Source organism: Callorhinus ursinus, unplaced genomic scaffold, assembly GCF_003265705.2.
Source record: "Callorhinus ursinus isolate GAN/ISIS: 27379988/994484 unplaced genomic scaffold, GSC_fseal_2.0 scaffold118, whole genome shotgun sequence".
NCBI lineage: Eukaryota > Metazoa > Chordata > Mammalia > Carnivora > Otariidae > Callorhinus > Callorhinus ursinus.
In genome coordinates, this window is record NW_027397180.1 from 195,061 (window position 1) to 214,042 (window position 18,982).

The 18,982-nt window shown below is 57.6% G+C and overlaps 1 protein-coding gene and 1 long non-coding RNA gene across 8 annotated transcripts in view; one reads left to right on the plus strand and one right to left on the minus strand.

Annotated features, from left to right (window-relative positions):
- LOC141371888 (uncharacterized) overlaps nucleotides 1–354 on the minus strand; it is a 14,278-nt gene extending 13,924 nt beyond the window's left edge. For all 3 annotated transcript variants that reach the window (XR_012377179.1, XR_012377182.1, XR_012377180.1), the window contains exon 1: nucleotides 303–354. This is a non-coding gene — a long non-coding RNA (uncharacterized lncRNA). The remainder of the gene's footprint in view (nucleotides 1–302) is intronic.
- A 226-nt stretch (nucleotides 355–580) lies between these two features.
- B4GALNT4 (beta-1,4-N-acetyl-galactosaminyltransferase 4) lies at nucleotides 581–13,223 on the plus strand. Of its 5 annotated transcripts, none has more exons than XM_025862076.2 (20): nucleotides 581–926; nucleotides 4,016–4,119; nucleotides 4,500–4,595; nucleotides 4,690–4,785; nucleotides 4,862–4,952; nucleotides 5,032–5,132; nucleotides 5,316–5,383; nucleotides 5,574–5,652; nucleotides 6,874–6,940; nucleotides 7,082–7,216; nucleotides 7,289–7,398; nucleotides 7,478–7,578; nucleotides 7,667–7,767; nucleotides 7,840–8,758; nucleotides 10,745–11,034; nucleotides 11,182–11,335; nucleotides 11,469–11,541; nucleotides 11,654–11,807; nucleotides 12,163–12,289; nucleotides 12,796–13,223. In XM_025862076.2, the coding sequence occupies exons 1-20, from the start codon at nucleotides 776–778 to the stop codon at nucleotides 12,917–12,919; spliced, it is 3,141 nt and encodes a 1,046-aa protein (XP_025717861.1). In that variant the 5' UTR covers nucleotides 581–775; the 3' UTR covers nucleotides 12,920–13,223. The 5 variants fall into 5 exon arrangements, 4 of the variants coding, with proteins under 4 accessions (XP_025717861.1, XP_073745876.1, XP_025717862.1 ...); XM_073889775.1 differs by having other exon boundaries at nucleotides 5,035–5,132; XM_025862077.2 differs by having other exon boundaries at nucleotides 4,016–4,116.
- Nucleotides 13,224–18,982: the final 5,759 nt, after the last annotated feature.

Consider the following 18,982-nt stretch of genomic DNA (forward strand, 5'->3'; position numbering starts at 1 on the left):
CCTCTGCATCGCCTCCATCCCTACACACCCTGATCGCCACCCCAGTGTCCCAGGCCCACAGCCCCCGTCCTCTGCATCGCCCGTCTTTAGGCCCGTTCCCCCACCCACCCACCCACCCTCTGCCCCGCCGCCACCCCCGCGTTCCTGCCTTCCGTGTCCTTCGCCCCACACTGTCCCTTGGGCACCCCCTGACCTCTGTCCCGTGTCCCCGCGTCCTTCGCACCCCCATACGCTCATTCCACTGTCCCCACAACTCCCCAACCTCCGTGAACCCCTGGGCCCCGGCCCCTAGGCCTCCGCACCTTCAGGTCCCGGCGCCCGCTAGCGGCGCGGGCCGGCGCGCCCAGGTGGATGCGCGCGCGTTGCGTGGAGACGAGCAGTGGGCACACCCTAACTCGCCGGCCCCGCCTCCCGCGCCGCGGATTGGCTCCCTGCGGGCTGGCCGGGCCCCGGTTGGCTCGCGCCGCGCGGCTGCCGGACCCGTTTCACGGTGGGTAGCACCGCAGCGTGGATGCTGCTCGGTCCCGCCGCGGCCCCCAGGAGCGTGGAGCCGGAGCGGCCGGGCGGGGCCGGGCGGGGGCCACCGCGGGGAGCCGCTCCGCCGCCCACCCCGGGCCCGCGGCCGAGGGCAGCCTGGGTCGCGGCCGCACCCTGTGGCCGCGGACGGCGGACAAAGGGCCATGCGGGACCGGGAGATGCGGCGCGGGGCGCTCGGGAACCGGGGGCCGCAGCGGTACCGCTGAGCACGGCCCGAGGCGGGGCGGGGCCGGCCGCGATGCCGTGGTTCCCGGTGAAGAAGATCCGCAAACAGATCAAGCTGCTGCTCTTGCTGGTGCTGCTTACCTGCGCCGCATGGCTCACGTACGTGCACCTGAGCCTGGTGCGCCAGGGCCGCGCGCTGCGCCAGCGGCTGGGCTACGGGCGAGGTACTGGAGGGGGCGCGCGCCCTGGGGGCGGGGGGCGGTGAGGGCCACGAGCAGCGCGGGGTCCGGGCCTTCTTACCGCGCCCGGGGCTCGGCGTGGGCCAGACGCGCCCGGAGACCCTAGCCACCTTACCTGGCTCGGCGATATTGGGGCAGGGGGCGCGGTTCGGCCCGGCCCGGAGCCCAATGACGTCAGCAGTGACGTGCGCGACCCTCCTGGGGAGCGTCCCCAAACCTGGGCGGACTCCGGGATCTGACCTGGAGCCAGTAGTGACGGGGTTTACGGTGGGCTCTTGAGACATCGCCCCCAGGCCTTGCATGCTGGGATTTTCAAGAAGGCCTTGCACCTCCACCACTTGCCTCCTTAGCAGAGCCTCAGTTTACCCATCTGCTGGGGAAAGGGGAGAGACAGATCCAGCCTCCCGACGGGGGGTGGGGGAAGGGTTTGGAAGGAGCTGACTGGTGCTGTTGGAACGCTTCCTGGAGGGGGTGCCCTAGGTAAACCTGTAACAAGACTGAGATGCTTTTGTGTTGGGAGATGATGGGGACCCCTGAACTGCCTGGAGTGAACTTTCCCAGGTCCCTCCAAGTCACACTCCAGTGAGGACCGTGAACCCACAGAGCAAATCAGGTCCTGCTGAGTGTTGTGAGAAAGAGCTAGGGGAGGGGTTGTGCCCCTTTAGCTAAGGGGATCTGGACGCCCTCTTGAAGGTGGTGGCTGCTGAAACATATCTGGAGGAAGAGCACTCCTGGCAGGAGGAACAAAACTATGAGGACCTGGTGGGAAGAGGAGAAGCAGAAAGCCTGGAACCTGCGGAAGGGGTGTGGGGGTGGGAGAGAGGGCAACACTTCAGGACAGAAGTAACCCCCCCACCCACCCACCCCCACACATCCTAGTTAAGGCGGGAGCAGAAGCCCCTGCCCAGGGCTGGGAAGATCCCAGCCAGACTGCCCCTGACCCTTCTTAAGGAAGCAGGGTGCTGGGTGTCCTTAGGACGGGAGGTGTAGAGAGAGAATCTTGCTTCCTAAAGACTTGGAACGATGACTTTGGCTCACAACACCCAGGGCCACTCCACCAAAGGGTCCGAACCTCCCTGGTCAGTCCCAATCCTGTCTACCAGTTGCCAAAGCCCTCTGCTTCCCCTCTGTGTGCCTGGACACCTGGCTCCACAGGTCTCCCAGGCCAGGGGTCTGGAGCTTGTCCCAACCCCCCAGAGTCTACACACCTCACAGCCACCACACTCTTGAGAGGCCCCCAACGCTGCTCAGTCCCTAAAAGAAGCCCTCCTCCCCAGCTATCAGCAAACAAGGCAGGACCCAGTGCGTGACCCAGTGACACAGGACAAAACCGACCCCCTTCCCCAGTCACCTCTGTGGCTTTCCAAGCAACCACAGTCCTCCCCAGCTCGACTTCCTGAGTAGCTGGGGAGTCTAGCTCAGCAACTGGGAGGGGGTGAGGTGTGGGAACTCCATTTCTGAGTCCCTCTCTGCTCTCAGCTAACACCAGCAGAGAAGCTGGGTGACTGGCCAGACTGCCCTCACTACTCCTGGGTGAGCAGGAGCTGTTCAGGGTCCTGGGAGGTCAGACTCTCCTGTGGCACCTTCCAGAACAGCTCCAGCCCACAGGTCTTGGCTCTAGGCTGCAGCCCCACCTTCTGTCCAGCCACCTGCCCCCCCCCCCCAGGTAAGGCTTGTGAGCAGCTGAGCAGCTAGACATGCCCGAGGCCTTTTAGAGTGTTGGGTCAGTGCTATCCTCACTTACAGCTGGGGAGGCAGCATTGGAGTGGGGCAGGGGGGCTACTTTCCTGGTACCCTGCAGGATACCTGTGTGGCAGGAGGCCTCTGCAGACCTCACTGTGCTGGGGCTCAGCCCCTGCAAGACAGTGGTGGCAGCCTGGGCTGCAACCCCACCACAGAAGTCCCCTAGTACCCATGGACTTAGCTTGGTGGGCAGGGAGTATCAGGGCCAGGCTGTGGGGATTTGGCCAGGAACCTCTTAGGGGCTCATCTGCCAGCTGGACAGAGGGCAGTGAGGGAGGAACCCAGAAGAAGGACCAGGTGGGCAGGTGCCACAGGAGTCCCAGAGGCAGGAGACCAAGGACAGCTCCCCTGTCCTGGAGAAGGGGCTCAGGCCAATTATGTCCACACAGGAATCTAGCTCCTGGAGTCTGGATTGAAGGATGGGCATGGATGTCAAAACCCAGGCTTGCCCTGCAGCAGAGGCGGGGCTCCTGGATTGGGGATCCCTAGGTGGGAGCACCAGCAGGGGCAGAGGTGGGATACAATAAAGCCTCCCAGAGCCTCAGGTCCCAGGGTGTGGCACTCCCCACCCTGCCCCAGGGTACAGGGTGGGATGTTCAGGCCCACAGCTTGGGTAAGAAGTCTGGGAATCTGAGGGAGTTAGGGGCATGGCAATGCCCCAGGCTAGGGGATGTGTCCCTGGGGGGTGGGGCGCTAAGCTCTAGAGATGTCCACAGACCTAGGAAGCCTTCCTCAGGGGTACAGCTCTCTCCAGAGCCATGTTTGCTGCAGGTCCTCCCGCAGCCAGGCCAGCATGTCTATCCCCTCTTCCATCCAGGCTGGTGCCAGGGCTCCTTTGGTCCTGAACCCCTGCCCCAAGGGCAGGAGGTGGCACGTGGCCATGAGCTGGGCCTGGCTTAGCCTTAAGACAAAAGCACCAGCTTTCCCAATAACAAGTTCCAGCACTAACCCTTAGCACAGTTTGATAAGGGAGGGAGACACAAAACACTCAGTATGGGGGAAAAGTGCTGAGGGCACTTCCTGGGGGCCTTCCTGACAGCGGAGCCACTGGCCAGGACTGCCAGATGAGTGTGTACATGTCGCACACAACTCTGCTCCCTGGCAGTGGTCGGGAGCTCGGAAAAGCCAGGCCGAGGCCTTGAGAAGGGGCTGCCCACCCCCTAGGGGAGGGATGTAGGACAAGGGCCCAGCAGAGAGCAGCTGCACAGCTGTAGGTGGGCTGTCAGGTACGAGGGAGCAGACTGAAAGGAGCGGGTTCCGCGGGAGACCCCGCTGACCCCAGCTGACCCCCAGCAGCAGGGCCCCAGTCATGCCCCACATGCCACCCACAGACGGTGAGAAGCTGAGCGGTGTGACGGAGGGCAGGGGTGTCCGGACTGCACTATCCACACAGAGGGCGGAGGACTCCAGCGAGAGCCATGAGGAAGAGCAGGTGGTGAGCAGGCCTGTGGGAAAGGATGTGTGTGTGCAGCACACACACTCGCATGCCAGTGGCCTCGGGAGCCCGTGGGGCTGTGTGGGCAGAGGACCCAGGTGCGGCCTGTTGGTGTGCATGCCTCAGCATCGCCTGGCCTGGAGTTCCGTGTCTGGGGGGGCTAGGTGGTGCACGTGTAGCGTGGCTCATTGTCTGCCTGGGCAGCTGTGATGAGGGGCATGTGGATGTGTGTGGTTGGGGTACGATGGATTTGGGATTTTGTGGCTGGATGTGTGCAGGGGAGCCCTTGTGAAGTTTGTGTCCCGCTGTGTGTGGTTGTGTGAACCCTCCCTGCCCTCCCATTTCTCAGCTTTGACCCCGGTGCCTTTTCGCTCCTGTAGCCTGAAGGCCGGGACCCAAACATGCAGTTTCCTGTGGGGGCTGGAAAGCCACCCCCTCTGAACCTCACTCATCAGGTGCCCCCATGGTGGGAAGAGGTGAGCTCTGCTTGGCTTGCGGCTGTGATGGGCTTCAGGGGAGTGCTGGAGGTAGGGCTTTGCAGAAGGTAAGGCCCCTCTCCCGCCCCCCCAGTACAAGGGGCAGGTGAACCTGCACGTGTTTGAGGACTGGTGCGGAGGCGCCGTGGGCCATCTGAGGAGGAACCTGCACTTCCCACTGTTCCCTCATGTGAGTGCTGGGGGGGGGCAGGCCCTACAGGGTGGGGAGGGGTACACAGTGGGCTTTGACATCACTGCCCCCCCAGACTCGCACCACCGTGAAGAAGTTGGCTGTGTCCCCCAAGTGGAAGAACTATGGCCTACGGATTTTCGGCTTCATCCACCCGGCAAGAGATGGTGTGAGGGCGGGGATGTGCCAGGGAGGGGAGATCAAAAGGGGCCCCACACCCCCCTGAGTCCCTGTCCTGTGGCCTAGGAGACGTCCAGTTCTCTGTGGCTTCAGATGACAACTCTGAGTTCTGGCTGAGCCCAAACGAGAGCCCGGCGAGTGCCCAGCTGGTGGCCTTTGTGGGCAAGGTACCCTCAACCCCACAGCCTTCCTGCCCCAGCCCCTCCACCCACAACCCCATCTGTCTTCACTGGGCCTCCTGCCACCTCCGCCACCTGCCTCCTCCAGCTTCTAAGGGACGGGGACTGGATGAGGCTGGTGCCCCCAAGGAGAGGGTGAACCCCCTCCACCCCTTCTGTATCGCTTCCCAGACTGGCTCAGAGTGGACAGCTCCTGGAGAATTCACCAAGTTCAGCTCCCAGGTGTCCAAGCCCAAGCGGTGAGTGGCTGGGAGTGTGTGTGCATGAGTGTGCACACACATTTGCACACACGAAACCACTGCACTTGTGCCATCCTGGCCAGACCACCCTGGGCGACCATCCCTGGGCACCCCGTCTTCTCTGCACTCTCTGTTTGGAGCTCCTGGGGGCATGGCAGGGCCATGTCCCCCTGATTCCTTATGTCCCCAGGCTAATGGCCTCCCGGAGGTACTACTTTGAGCTGCTGCACAAGCAGGACGACCGAGGCTCAGACCACGTGGAAGTGGGTGTGAGTGTGGCCTGCCATCCGTGGGTTTCCAGAGAACCCACCTCCCCTCCCCTGCCCTCTCTGCTCCCAACACTCCCTTCAGGGCAACGGTGTGGACCCTGCCTCCCACCCCGGCAGTTCCCATCTAGCTGGCAAAGCAGACCCTCAGGGACAGGGCCCAAGGTCAACTCTGCCTGCTCAGAGAGGCTTCATGGAGGAAGTGTCACTTGAGTAGAGTCTTGAGAGATGAGACACTCATAGGGAGACCCAAAGAGGAGAGAATCTGGGGTGGGGTGCATCAGACAAATTCCAAATCTCAACAACAGCAGAGGAATAGGAACACCGAGTGTTCTTCCAGAACTCCAAGGGGTCCGGTGGCCAGGTAGGGCCTGCAGTGCCAACCCTGGACAGCTCTGGCTTTGTCCTGAGAATGAAGCAGTTGGGTGTACATTTCAGGAAAAACCCTTTCGCCACTGATGCAGAGAGCCCAGGGGGAGGGGTCTTTTATGTGTGGTCCCTGAACCAGGAAGGTGGGAAAGGAAGAAGTGGCAGGTGCTGGGGGAAGCAGGCTTGCACAAGACAGAGGGCCTGAGCCTGGCTGTGTGTGCGGTGATGACTAGATTGGGATGGGGGTTCTCAGCCCCAGTTCTGTGGGATGTCGCATGTGCCTGGTGTATGTGACAGGCATCAACCCAGCTCAGCTGGCAGGGAGTCCAGGCTGGAGACGCAGGTTTAGGGTGATCTTGTGGAAGACAACAGGGTGCCGAGAGGACCCAGAATGAGGTAGGGAGGGAAGAGGGCCTAGAGCAGCTCCTGGAAACCCCAGCTTGAGAGGAGGGAGGGAGGGGCAGAGCCTGCAGAGGAGACTGAGGGCGAGCAGCCACAGGAGTGGGGACACAGGGGGGGGAGAGCTAGGGGGGTGAGGTGTGCCAGCCCTTGGGAGGTCAGCTGTGACCTCCAGGAGAGCACTGGCTGTAGAATGGGGAAGCAGGCCACAGGAAAGCCATAACCCGCAGGCAAGAGAATGCTTAGGGTGTCAGGAAAGGCCTGGAGGGAGCATGGGGGGGTCCTTACCTGCCACCAAGAACCCCTCTCCCATCCACCCTCCAAGTTTCCTGCACCCTTGAAGGGGCTACCCCCACTAGTTCCCCATGCCCACATCAGAGAAGACCCATTCCTTTCATGCTCTGTTCCCATTCTCACCCCCACCCTTTGATCCTGACCACTCTCTCTCTCCCCCAGTGGCGAGCCTTCTTGCCGGGCCTGAAGTTTGAGGTCATAGGCTCTGCTCACATCTCCCTGTACACAGGTGTGGAGCCCAGTACCTCTCTGGGAAGTGGGGTGGGCTCCTGATGCGTGGTTTCTGGGATGGGTGCTGGATGTGGGTGGGGAGGGGTGAGGACTGGTCTCTGGGTAATCCTGGGGACCCCACACATCCCTCTGCCTCCAGATGAGTCATCCCTGAAGATGGACCATGTGGCCCACGTCCCCCAGTCTCCAGCTAGCCATGTTGGGGGGCACCTGCCGCAGGAGGAGCCCAGAGCTGACATGCTGCGCCCAGACCCCCGAGACACCTTCTTCCTCAGTGAGAGGGGACCCTGCAGGGGGGTGGGGCGGGGACGCCCAGCCTGCCATTCTGTGACCACTCCTCCAACAGCTCCTCGGGTGGAGCCTTCAAGTCTGGAGAATGTGCTGGAGCCCTGCACCTACGCCCCCACCTATGTTGTCAAGGACTTTCCCATTGCGAGATACCAGGGACTGCAGTTTGTAAGTGCCCCTCACCAAGACCTTCCTGAGACCTGGACCTCCCTCCCAGGGTCCCCTGAGCCCTCTGCCCCACCCGCAGGTGTACCTGTCCTTCGTCTACCCCAATGATCACACGCGCCTTACTCACATGGAGACGGAAAACAAGTGCTTCTACCGGGAGTCGCCGCTATACTTGGAAAGGTGGGGGGGGGGGGCACCAGCAAGGAATGAGGGCGGGGCCTCTTGGGGCGGGGCGAGGTATCCTCTCTGATGCCCCACCCCAACCCAGGTTTGGGTTCTATAAGTACATGAAGATGGACAGAGAGGAGGGGGAGGAAGATGAAGAGGAAGAGGTGCAGCGCCGAGCCTTCCTCTTTCTCAACCCGGATGGTGAGTGCCCCCCAGTCCCCCCAGCTTGTGCCCACCTGGGCGTGGCAGGCTTAACCATGCTTCTTCCCACAGACTTCCTGGACGATGAGGACGAGGGGGAGCTGCTAGACAGTCTGGAGCCTACGGAGGCGTCCCCCCTGCAGAGCGGCCGCCGATTCCCTTCCCCCGTGGCCCCCACCACACCACCGGGAACCATGCCTACCCCGCCAGCGCCTCCCAGCACCCGGGACCTGCCAACCCCCAGGCGCTCCCGGGCGCTGAGCTGGGCTGCCCGGGCTGCGCGCCCCCTGCCCCTCTTCTTGGGCCGCGCCCTGCGCCCCCGAGCCGCCGCTGAGCAGCCGCCCCCAAAGGTGTATGTGACACGGGTGCGGCCGGGACTACGGGCACCCCCGCAGGACCTGGCACCTCTCAGCCCACGCGGCCCGCCCTGGCCGCCCTTCCCTGGAGTCTTCCTCCGTCCCAGACCTCTTCCCCGGGTGCAGCTGCGGGCACCCCCACGCCCGCCCCGGTCTCGAGGCCGCAGGACCGGTGGCTCCCTGGCCACAGAGCTGAGGCCCTCTGCCCGGGCGCAAGCCACCCGGGAGAGCCAGGAGGGCCAGCCGCACATGCTGGGACGCACGGCACCCACCGCGGTCTTGAACTTGTCGTCAGAAGCACAGCCTGTGACCTCCTTCCTGAGCTTGTCCCAGGTGTCCAGGCCACAGCTGCCTGGGCAGGACGAGGTCGAGGAGGAGGAGGAAGCAGATGAGGATGGGGCCCAGGGCGAGGAGGACAGCGAGGAGGAGGCGGCGGGGCCCCCCCGTGGCCGCTGGCGCGAGGACGCCATTGACTGGCAGCGCACGTTCAGTGTGGGCGCAATGGACTTCGAGCTGTTGCGCTCCGACTGGAACGACCTGCGCTGCAACGTGTCCGGGAACCTGCAGCTGCCTGAGGCTGAGGCGGTGGACGTGGTGGCTCAATACATGGAACGGCTCAACGCCCGCCACGCCGGGTATGGGGGAGGGGCGCACATGGAAGGGGAGGCCCTAACGGGTATGGGGGGAGGGGCGCACATGGAAGGGGAGGTCCTAGCGGGTATGGGGGGAGGGGCGCGTATGGAAGGGGAGGCCCTACGGGGAATGGGGGGAGAGGCGCACATGGGAAGGGGAGGCCCTAGGGGGTATGGGGGGAGGGGCATGCATGGAAGGAGGGGCCCTAAAGGGTATGGGGGGAGGGGCGCACATGGGAAGGGGAGGCCCTAGCGGGAATGGGAGGAGAAGTGCACATGGAAGGGGAAGCCCTAGCCTCTGTGCTCAGGGTACTGACCTGGGAGTGCAAATACACCCACTAGGGAAGAGTCTTCTCTGCCTGTCTCTTCTGTGCCTTCTGGAGCTTCTTATTGTCTAGGTTTCCTGTCCAGTGTTAGAAGCCTCACCCCACACACACACACACACACACACGGAGGGCTGGCTCCCCTGTGCACCTCCAGACCCCACCCTGTCACCCTAGGCCTGAACCCAAGAATGAATCTGAGCCAGCCAGGACTCTCCACCAAATAGAGACACATCCAAAAGTCAACCTGAGAGTCTCTGGACCCCTCCTTTTCTCCTGGCACAATGCTACTGGGTCTTCCAAGAGGGTCTTCCTCTGACTCCAGGGGAGGGCACAGGGCTCCTGCCCCATGGCTGTCTCTGGTCTCCCCCAAGCCCCAGGAATCTAGGCCTGTCTCCATCCCCGCGTAGGTAGTGGTGTGGTGAGTGGGAGGCCTCAACTTGGTCCCGCTGGTGGCACTGGTGAGTTCTGAGTTGTGTGAGCCTTGAAGGAGGAGCAGAATCTACACAGACAGCAATGGTATGCAAAGGCACTGGGACAAGGGGCCAGGGGCCTGGTGTGTAGAGACTAGAGAAGGGGTAATTGTGGGCCTTGAACAACCTGCTCAGCGCTCATTTTTCTTACTTTTGATACAAGGTTTTGAGCAAGACAGGGGTTTGACCTGTTTGGGTTGAAGACAGACCTGTCGCTGCCTTGCAGAGGAATAGACAGGGTGGGAAGCTCATAGGGGCCATGACTGACAGGCTAGGTCCAGGGCAGTGATGGGATGGCACGTGAGGGGCAGGGATTTGATTCTAGGTGGCTGAGTGTGAGCCTGCCCTTGGCTCTAAGAGAGCCTATGAATGGCCCCAAGGACTGAGAGTGTAGGTAGACCCAGAGCATTTGGGGCAGAGCGTAGTGGGGATGGCAGGGGTTGACAGGAGGAGTATGTACCCCTTGGAGGTCACTCAGGTAGACTCCCATGGTGAGGGGTGCTGCCTGCAAAGGGAAGACATGCAGCAGAAGGAAGAAGCAATCTTAGCACGGGCAGGATCCTGTTTTCCCAGGATGGGAAGGCTCTGCTTGAAGGCAGAGTGGAGGATGAAAAATGCTCAGCAGGGCCGGAAGGGGGGAAGGGACAGAAGAGGCTCAGGGTAGGCCCAGTGGCACCCCCTGCAGGGCACGATTGGGGCAAGCATGCCAGATTGGATACCCCAGAACAAAAACCCTGTAGGAAGAGGAAGTCAGCTTACTCAGCATGAGGGGACATTGAAGGCAAGTTAGAATCTGCTTATGGTCCTAGAATGCCACTTTAAGACATCCAAACCCCATTCTGTGGACAGTGGGTGGCCCTGAAGTTTTCTGAGCATGTCGTAAAGATCACTGTGGATGTGAGTGGTGGCAGGAAGACCACAGAGGAGGAAAGGACTGGCCTGGGCTTGGGGACACCTACAAGTGTGCACTACCCTGGGGAGGGGGAGGCACACAATGTGGGCCTGTCTTCTCTGAATGCCCCAGCAGGGCATGAGGGGTGAGGGGGCTGTAGCAGCCTGGGAGGGCAGAGGATTCACAGCAGCTACCCCAGCCCATCAGCTGAGTGGCCACCTGGTTTCTGGGGTTGGGGGCGGAGAAGAGGGAGGAACGTAAGGTCGAAGCCCAAGGGTGCTGACCCAGCCGCGCTTCCCAGGCGCTACGCGCTTCTGCGCATCGTGAACGTGGAGAAGCGCCGAGACTCCGCGCGCGGAAGCCGCTTCCTCCTGGAGCTGGAGCTGCAGGAGCGTGGAGGCGGCCGCCTGCGCCTGTCAGAGTACGTCTTCCTGAGACTGCCGGGAGCCCACGCGGGAGATGGCGACAGGGACGGAGAGAGTCCTGAGCCTGCTCCCGCGGCCTCCACGCGCCCAGACGGCCACCCGGAGCTGTGCAGGCCACTGCGTCTGGCCTGGCGCCAGGATGTGATGGTGCACTTCATCGTGCCAGGTGCGCGGGAGTGCCATGGGCCCAGGCACCTGGGATGGGGGGGGGGGGGGGTTCCAGGAGACCTCGCAGCGAGGTGAGGGAGAACCACTGGCTGTGGACGGGGTTAGGTCACCTTGGGATGGACTCAGTGGCACCATCCTCCACCAGTGAAGAACCAGGCGCGCTGGGTGGCACAGTTCCTGGCGGACATGGCCGCGCTGCACACCCGCACAGGGGACTCACACTTCAGCGTCATCCTGGTGGACTTTGAGAGCGAGGATATGGATGTGGAACGGGCCTTGCGTGCGGCTCGGCTGCCCCGGTAATAGTGCCCTCCACCCCCACTGGGGAGGACCGAGCGCATCTTGCCTCCTCGGGGAGGTGGGTTTTCCTACCCCTGCCCCCAGGGACCCGTGCCTGTGACTTCCCACCCCCTGCTCTCCCTCAACCCCCAGGTACCAGTACCTGAGGCGAACTGGAAACTTTGAGCGCTCCGCGGGCCTGCAAGCTGGAGTGGACGCGGTGGAGGTGCGTGGGAGGGATGGGCGGTAGGGAGAGCGAAATGGGGGGAGCCAAGGGAGGAGCTAAGCTTGGGGAGGAATGGGTGGGGCTCAGACTTCCCCGTGACCTTGACCTCCAGGATGCCAGCAGCATCGTTTTCCTCTGCGATCTGCACATCCATTTCCCCCCCAACATCCTGGACGGCATCCGCAAACACTGTGTGGAGGGCAAGCTGGCCTTTGCGCCTGTGGTCATGCGCCTGGGCTGCGGGAGCTCGCCAGGGGACCCTCATGGTAATGCCCAGGATGCCCCCACCCCAGTAAACGCTAGGAGTCCCACCAATGCCAGGGTAAAATCTAGGCCCCTGCGGGCCTCTCCCAACTCCTGAGGTAGGCCTGGGGACCCATCAATGCCCCTCATATTGCCCAGAACCCCAGGTCCTCCCCCCAGAACCTCCAGGGTCATGCCTGACCCTTAGGGACCTCCTCCAGCACCCCAGTCATGTGCAGGGCTCCAGATTATGACCCCCCACAGAAGAGTGACCCCCTGAGAGCCCCTCTGATGATGGGACCCTGTACCAGACCCACTCCTGAGGTTGGGGAGGAAGGCTTGCAGGACCTGGTGTCTGAAGGGCACCTCCCTGCCCAGGTTACTGGGAGGTGAATGGCTTTGGCCTCTTCGGGATCTACAAGTCAGACTTTGACCGCGTCGGAGGAATGAATACTGAGGAGTTCCGTGACCAGTGGGGGGGCGAGGACTGGGAACTCCTGGACAGGTGACCACCTCCCCACCCCTCAGGGAGACTAAGGACACTTCCATAGCTTCCTCTGAATGGGGAGGGGGCAGCCCGAGGGGTCCTCATGTGCTGCAGGGACTCTGTCCTTCTGCTTCATCTCCCAGGATCTGTGGGCCTAGGAAGAAACCCTTTGACCCTAATCCCCACCCTAATCCCCACCCTAATCCCCAAAACCCCTTCTTACCTCTAGGATCCTGCAGACTCAGGGACAGCCTTTGAATAGACTCTGTCCCCAGACCCTCTAGGCCCAGTGGTGGCCCCGAGTCCCCATCTCCCACCAGAGCCCTACAGTAGTGGAATCCCTGACCCCCCCCCCAGCCCCTGGGCCAGGGTCCTGCCCACCCCCCTATTCCAGAAGACTTAGGGCAGCCACAATTATACCCCTACCACCAGGTCCTCACCCCACCCCCACCCCCAGCCCTGCAGGCAGCTCTGCCTCCCTCTGCCACCCCTCCCCAGGGTCCTGACACCCCCTTTCTACCCAGGGTCCTGCAGGCAGGGCTGGAGGTAGAGCGGCTCCGACTGAGGAATTTCTACCATCACTACCACTCCAAGCGGGGGATGTGGGGCACACGCAGCCGGAAAGCCTCCCGCACAGAGGGGCCCTGATGACAAGGCAAGCCCTCCCAGCCCCTGGCTACAGTCCTGTGGTGGTAGCTGGAGGCCGGGCCCTGAGCTTTGTCCCTGGGGACCTGGCAGGGCTCCTCCCAGGGGTGCAGCCACCACCTGTGCCTGGCCCCCAGGGGCCACCTCCCCCTTCATGCCCCTCCCCAGAGAGGCAGCCCCCACAGCTGCTTGGGGCCCGCGCTAAGTCTCCACACTCTGTGCGATGATTTCTGTGAAATTTTGCCGTAGCGATGACATTGTTTTCAGGATTTCCGAGAGTTCTGTCTGTTCCGTTTTTTATTCAGAATGAAATGAAATATTTTTTTTAGTTCTGATTTGTCCCCTGCCTGGTTCTCTTGGGAGGGCAGAGATGATTCTCGACTGCCAGAGAGCCCTGGGCACTGTCTCTGCCCCTTCGGCCCTTCCTGACTCACAGCTGCGGCAGCCACACTGACCCCCGCCCCCGTCCACACTCAGGACCACTCACCGCTTCCCCTTGAGCTTAAGAGGTGGGACCTCCAGGGGAAAGGGCTCCCGTCTTCTTCCTGCCACTCTGTGCCTGTGGAGTCACGCGGCCACCCGTAACAGACACGGGGCAGGGCCTTCGCACCTTTGAGAAAAGAACAGTCAGCCATCTCACTGCCCTCCCTTCTGAAAACAGAACTTGGACGCTAGTCCTACCCCATCTTCCCAGGAGGTGGAGGTGAACTCGGCACCCCAGGTGGGCAGTGTCCTCTAACCACGTTGGGGGCAGGACTCCGCTGAGTTGCCAGAAGCAGAAAACCCAGCTCAAGCTGGTTTATGCCATAATGGGGAGGCGGGGTGCTTATCTGACTTCTGTTCGTGTACATGGAAGTTCGGGGTCGGGGGCATGCTGGGAGAGTACTGACCAGAGACTGGACGATGCTGTCGAAGTCCAGGTCCTCCCTGGGGGTGGCAGCTGTCTGAAGATGGGTCCCAATCCTGGGAGGGAGGCTGGTGCTCTGCCTGTATGGGATCTCTGTGGCTGCCATAACAGATCTCCAGAGACATAGTAGAATGTATCATCTTACAGTTCTGGGGGTCACAAGTCCTAAAACCAAGGGACCAGGCTCCTGGAGGCTTTAGGATTGAATCTGCTTCATCCTCTCCCCATTTCTAAAGGTTGCTTGGATTCCTTGGCTCAGGGCTGCTGCTTCCACCTTCAAAGCCAGCAGCTTGCCATTTCCATACCCCTCTCTCCCTGTGTCTGTCATCTATCACATCTCTCCCTGGCCCTCCTTGCCTCCCTCTTGTAAGGACACCTATGATTACACTGCCCCCCTCCAGGAACCAGGATAATCTCCCCATCTCAAGCAATATTATTTTTTTTAAGATTTTATTTATTTAAGAGAGAGAGAGCACAAACGATGGAGCGGGAGAAGCTGGCTGCCTACCGAGCAGGGAGCCCGATGCGGGGCTCCATCCCAGGACCCCGGGATCATGACCTGAGCCAGAGGCAGACACTTAATGGACTGAGCCACCCAGGCGCCCCTCAATATTCTTTATGTAATCACATCTGCAAAGTCCTTTTTGCCATGTAAGGTGACAATAACAGGTTTCGGGCTTAGGGCCTGGATGTCTCTGGGGCCAGGATTCTCTGTACTTCCTTACATTCAGTAGGTAGGCAGTCCATCCACCCGGCAGCCCAAACAATCCTCGTGAGATTGGCCCCAGTTGTACCCTTAGGTCATGCCTCACCATGAACACAGGGCAGCAGGAAGGATCCCAAAGGAAGAAGGACAAGATGAACACCACCATCTGGCCTTGAGAAGATTCTAGAAATGACCCCGCTGGAAGGGTCACTCAGCCCTGCCACTGCTGACCAGAGTAGCCAGCAAATGCTTGTAGACACTAAGTCCCCCGTAACGTGTGGGCTTCACAAGCCCCGCTGGTCCACGGAGCACAGTGCCTAACAGGGCAGAGGACACTGCTCACCTGCCACATACCTGCTCAGTAGTTACCAGGTGCCCATAGCTCATGCTGCCCTCTCCTCCCCAAGTATGTAGTTCACATGGGATTTTCTCTACTCACAGATGTTTCATAACAAAAAAAGAACTAGTGCTGGAGTTAGGAATGCAGTCTCCAAAAGAGAGGGGGAAAGAAAAGAAATGCAAACAATAGGCAGGTGAAGCATACACATCAGAAAAATAATTACCTCAGGAAGCAGAAGAAAATTTCAGGCAAAATCCCATGTAATCTGGACTATACATATACCATAATTCATTAATCCCTTTTAACAACTTTTTTGAGCACCCACTACATGTTAGGCACTGAGGGAAAAGTGGTGAACAAAAGAGACAAGAATCTACCCTCACAGAACTTAGGTTCTGGTGAAAAGTGAGGAGGAGCAGACAATAGACACAATAAAGAAAAAGTCTAGTATGTTAGCTGATGGCAACTGTTGTAGAAAAAGAATTAAGCCAGGAAGGAGAATAGTAAGTTTGAGTGAGCCTGCATCTGTAAATGACGGTCAGACAAAGCCAGTCTGAGAAGGTGACATCCCAGAAAAGACCTGAAGGCTATCACGCCTACCAGTGGTGCCACTGGGTAAAAGGTCGGAGGTGACACCTGAGGAATTTTTTTTTTTCTAATTAGCAATAAACGCCTTTCACCACTCTTTTTCAACATCATATTGGAAACACAGTTAACCCTTGAACAACACAGGGGTTGGGGGCAACAACCCCTGCACAGTTGAAAACCCACATATAATTTTTGACTCCCCCAAAACTTAACTACTAATAGCCTACTGGTGACAGGAAGCCTGACCAACAACGTAAACAGTTGACACATATTTCGTATGTTATATGTATCATATTCTGTGTTCTTAAGGTAAGCTAGGAAAAAGAAAATGTTATTAAAATCATAAGGAAGAGAAAATGGGGGGAGAGGTGCACAAGGAAGGGGAGGTCCTGGCGGGTATATGGTACTGTACTGTATCCAACAAAAGTGCACAAATAAGTGGACCTGCACAGTTCAAACACATGTTGTACAAGGGTCAATTGTACCAGCTAATGCAATAAGACAAGAAAAGGAAATAAAAGGTATACATATGGGAAAGTAAAGGGTTGCATGCATAAGTGACTTTGTTTGCAGATGATCACCTATGTAAAAAACCCAAAAGAATCAGCAAAACAACAACAACAAACCGTCCTGGAACTAATAAGCAACTGTAGCAAGGTTGCAGAATATAAAGTTAATACACAAAAGTCCCTTGTTTTCCTATATGTCAGCAATGAAACAATTAGAATTTGAAATTTAAAACATAATACCCTTTACATTAACACCAAAAAAATTAAATACTTAGGTATAATTCTAACAAAATACACACAAGATCTATATGAGGAAAAGTGCAAAACTCTAATGAACAAACTCAAAAATAAGTGGAGAAATGTCCTATGTTCATGAATAGGAAGACTCAGTATTACCATGATGCCTGTTCTTCCCAACTTGATATATAGAGTCAAAGCAATCCCAATCAAAATTGCAGCAAGTTATTTTGTAGTTATCAACAAATTGATTCTAATGTTTATATGAAGAGGCAAAAGACCCAGAAAAGCCAACACAATATTGAAGGAGAACAAACTTGGAGGATACTACCCAGCTTCAAAGCTGACTGAAGAGATACAGTGATTAAGACTGTGATACAGATGAAAAGTTGATGAATAGATCAATGGACTCAGAAACAGACCCACAGGGGTGCCTGGGTGGCTCAGTTCGTTAAGCGTCTGCCTTCAGTTTGGGTCATGATCCTGGGATTCTGGGATCAAGCCCTGCATTGAGCTTTCTGCTTGGCAGGGAGCCTGCTTCTCCCTCTCCCTCTGCCTCTCTCCCTGCTCGTGCTCTCTCTCTCTCTCTCTCTGAAAAATAAATAAATAAAATCTTAAAAAAAAAAAGAAACAGACCCACCTAAATATGATCAAATGATTTTTGACAAAGGAGCAAAGGCAAAATGATGGAGCAAAAGTCATCTCTTCAACAAATGGCTGAAACAACTAGATGTCCATGTGCAAAAAGTGAATCTAGAAACAGACCCTACACCTTCACAAAGGTTAACTCAAAATGGATCCCAGACCTAAATGTAAACCCTTAAAAGATAACATAGAAAATCTGAATGACCTTGGGTATGACGATGACCTTTTAGACATAACACCAAAGGCACGATCCATGAAAGTAATAATTAATAAAGACTTCACAATATTAAAACTTATGTGAGGGCGCCTGGGTGGCTCAGTCGGTTGGGCGACTGCCCTCCACTTGGGTCATGATCCTGGAGTCCCGGGATCGAGTCCCGCGTCGGGCTCCCTGCTCAGCAGGGGGTCTGCTTCTCCCTCTGACCCTCTTCCCTCTCGTGCTCTCTGTCTCTCAGTCTCTCTCTCTCAAATAAATAAATAAAATCTTTAAAAAAAAAAAACTTCTGTGAAAGACCATATTAAGAGAATGAGAATACAAGGGGGAAACACTTTCCAAAAAACACATCTAATAAAAGACTGTTACCCAAAATACAGAAAGAACTCTTTTTTTTGTTTTGTTTTGTTTTTAATTTTATTTATTTATTTGAGAGAGAGAGAGAGAAACAGCACGAGAGGGAAGAGGGTCAGAGGGAGAAGCAGACTCCCCGCTGAGCCGGGAGCCCGATGCGGGACTCGATCCCGGGACTCCGGGATCATGACCTGAGCCGAAGGCAGTCGCCCAACCAACTGAGCCACCCAGGCGCCCCAGAAAGAACTCTTAAGACTCAAAAATAATAAACAACAGAACAAAACTTTTTTTTTTTAAGATTTCATTTATGGGACGCCCGGGTGGCTCAGTCAGTTAAGTGATAAATAAAATATTTTTTTAAAGATTTTATTTACTTATTTGAGAGAGAGAGCACAAGTGGGGTGAAGGGCAGAGGGAGAAGCAGACGCTCTGCTGAGCAGGGAGCCTGATAAGAGATTCGATCCAGGACGCCGGGATCATGACCTGAGCCAAAGGCAGACGCTTAACCTACTGAGCCACCCAGGCGCCCCAGAACAAAAATTTTTAAACAAGCCCCGATGCGGGGCTTGATCCCAGGATCCCAGGACCATGACCCAAACTGAAGGCAGACGCTTAATGGGTGAGTGAGTGAGGCTTTTACTCAGGAGGTAAGCAGCTCCTGGGGGAGCCCGGACTCTACCCTGGGGCATCTGAAGTGAAAGCTGTGATGGCCTGAGGGGGTTGAGTTAGCGTTTATACTCCTCCATCTGACTGGGCACAGAGGATGTGCTGGGTGGTCAACTGGAGGTGGGGACCCCCAGGGGGCTATTAGAAAAGTCTCTGGGGGCGCCTGGGTGGCTCAGTCGTTAAGCGTCTGCCTTCAGCTCAGGTCATGATTCCAGGTCCTGGGGTCGAGTACCACATCGGGCTCCCTGCTCAGCAGGAAGCCTGCTTCTCCCTCTCCCACTCCCCCTGCTTGTGTGCCCTCTCTCGCTGTGTCTCTCTCTGTCAAATAAATAAATAAATAAATCTTAAAAAAAAAAAAACAGTAAAAAATGGCCCAGAGACCTTAACAGGCACCTCACCAAAAAAGATACACAGGTGACAAATAAGCACATGAAAAGATGTTCCCCATCCCATGTCATCAAGGAAATACAAATTAACACAATAATGAGATCCCTCTACACACCTGCTAGAACGGCCAAAATCTGGAACACACATCAAATGCTGACGAGGATGAGGAGCATTAGGAACAGTCTCTCAGTGCTGGTGGGAATGCAGAATGGTGTAGCCACTTTGGAAGACACTTGCCAGTTTCTTACAAAACGAACAACTTCTTACCATACAACCTAGCAATCACAATCCTAGATATTTACCCAAATGAGTTGAAAACCTTTGTTCACACAAAACCTGCATATAGGTGGTTAGAGCAGCTTTATCCATAATTGCCAAAAATTGGAAGCAACCAGCAAGCCCTTCAGTAGTTGAATGGATAAACTGTGGTTAAAACCAGACAACCGAATATTATTCAGCACTCAAAACACACACACACACACACACACACACACACACACACACACACACACA

Excerpts from the sequence above, each read along its gene's own strand:
- B4GALNT4 (XM_025862076.2), top strand. The coding sequence starts at position 776 with ATGCCGTGGTTCCCGGTGAAGAAGATCCGCAAACAGATCAAGCTGCTG. Across the intron at positions 4,120-4,499 it reads GCCATGAGGAAGAGCAGGTG|CCTGAAGGCCGGGACCCAAA; the intron begins GTGAGCAGGCCT and ends TCGCTCCTGTAG. Across the intron at positions 7,399-7,477 it reads GATACCAGGGACTGCAGTTT|GTGTACCTGTCCTTCGTCTA; the intron begins GTAAGTGCCCCT and ends CCCCACCCGCAG.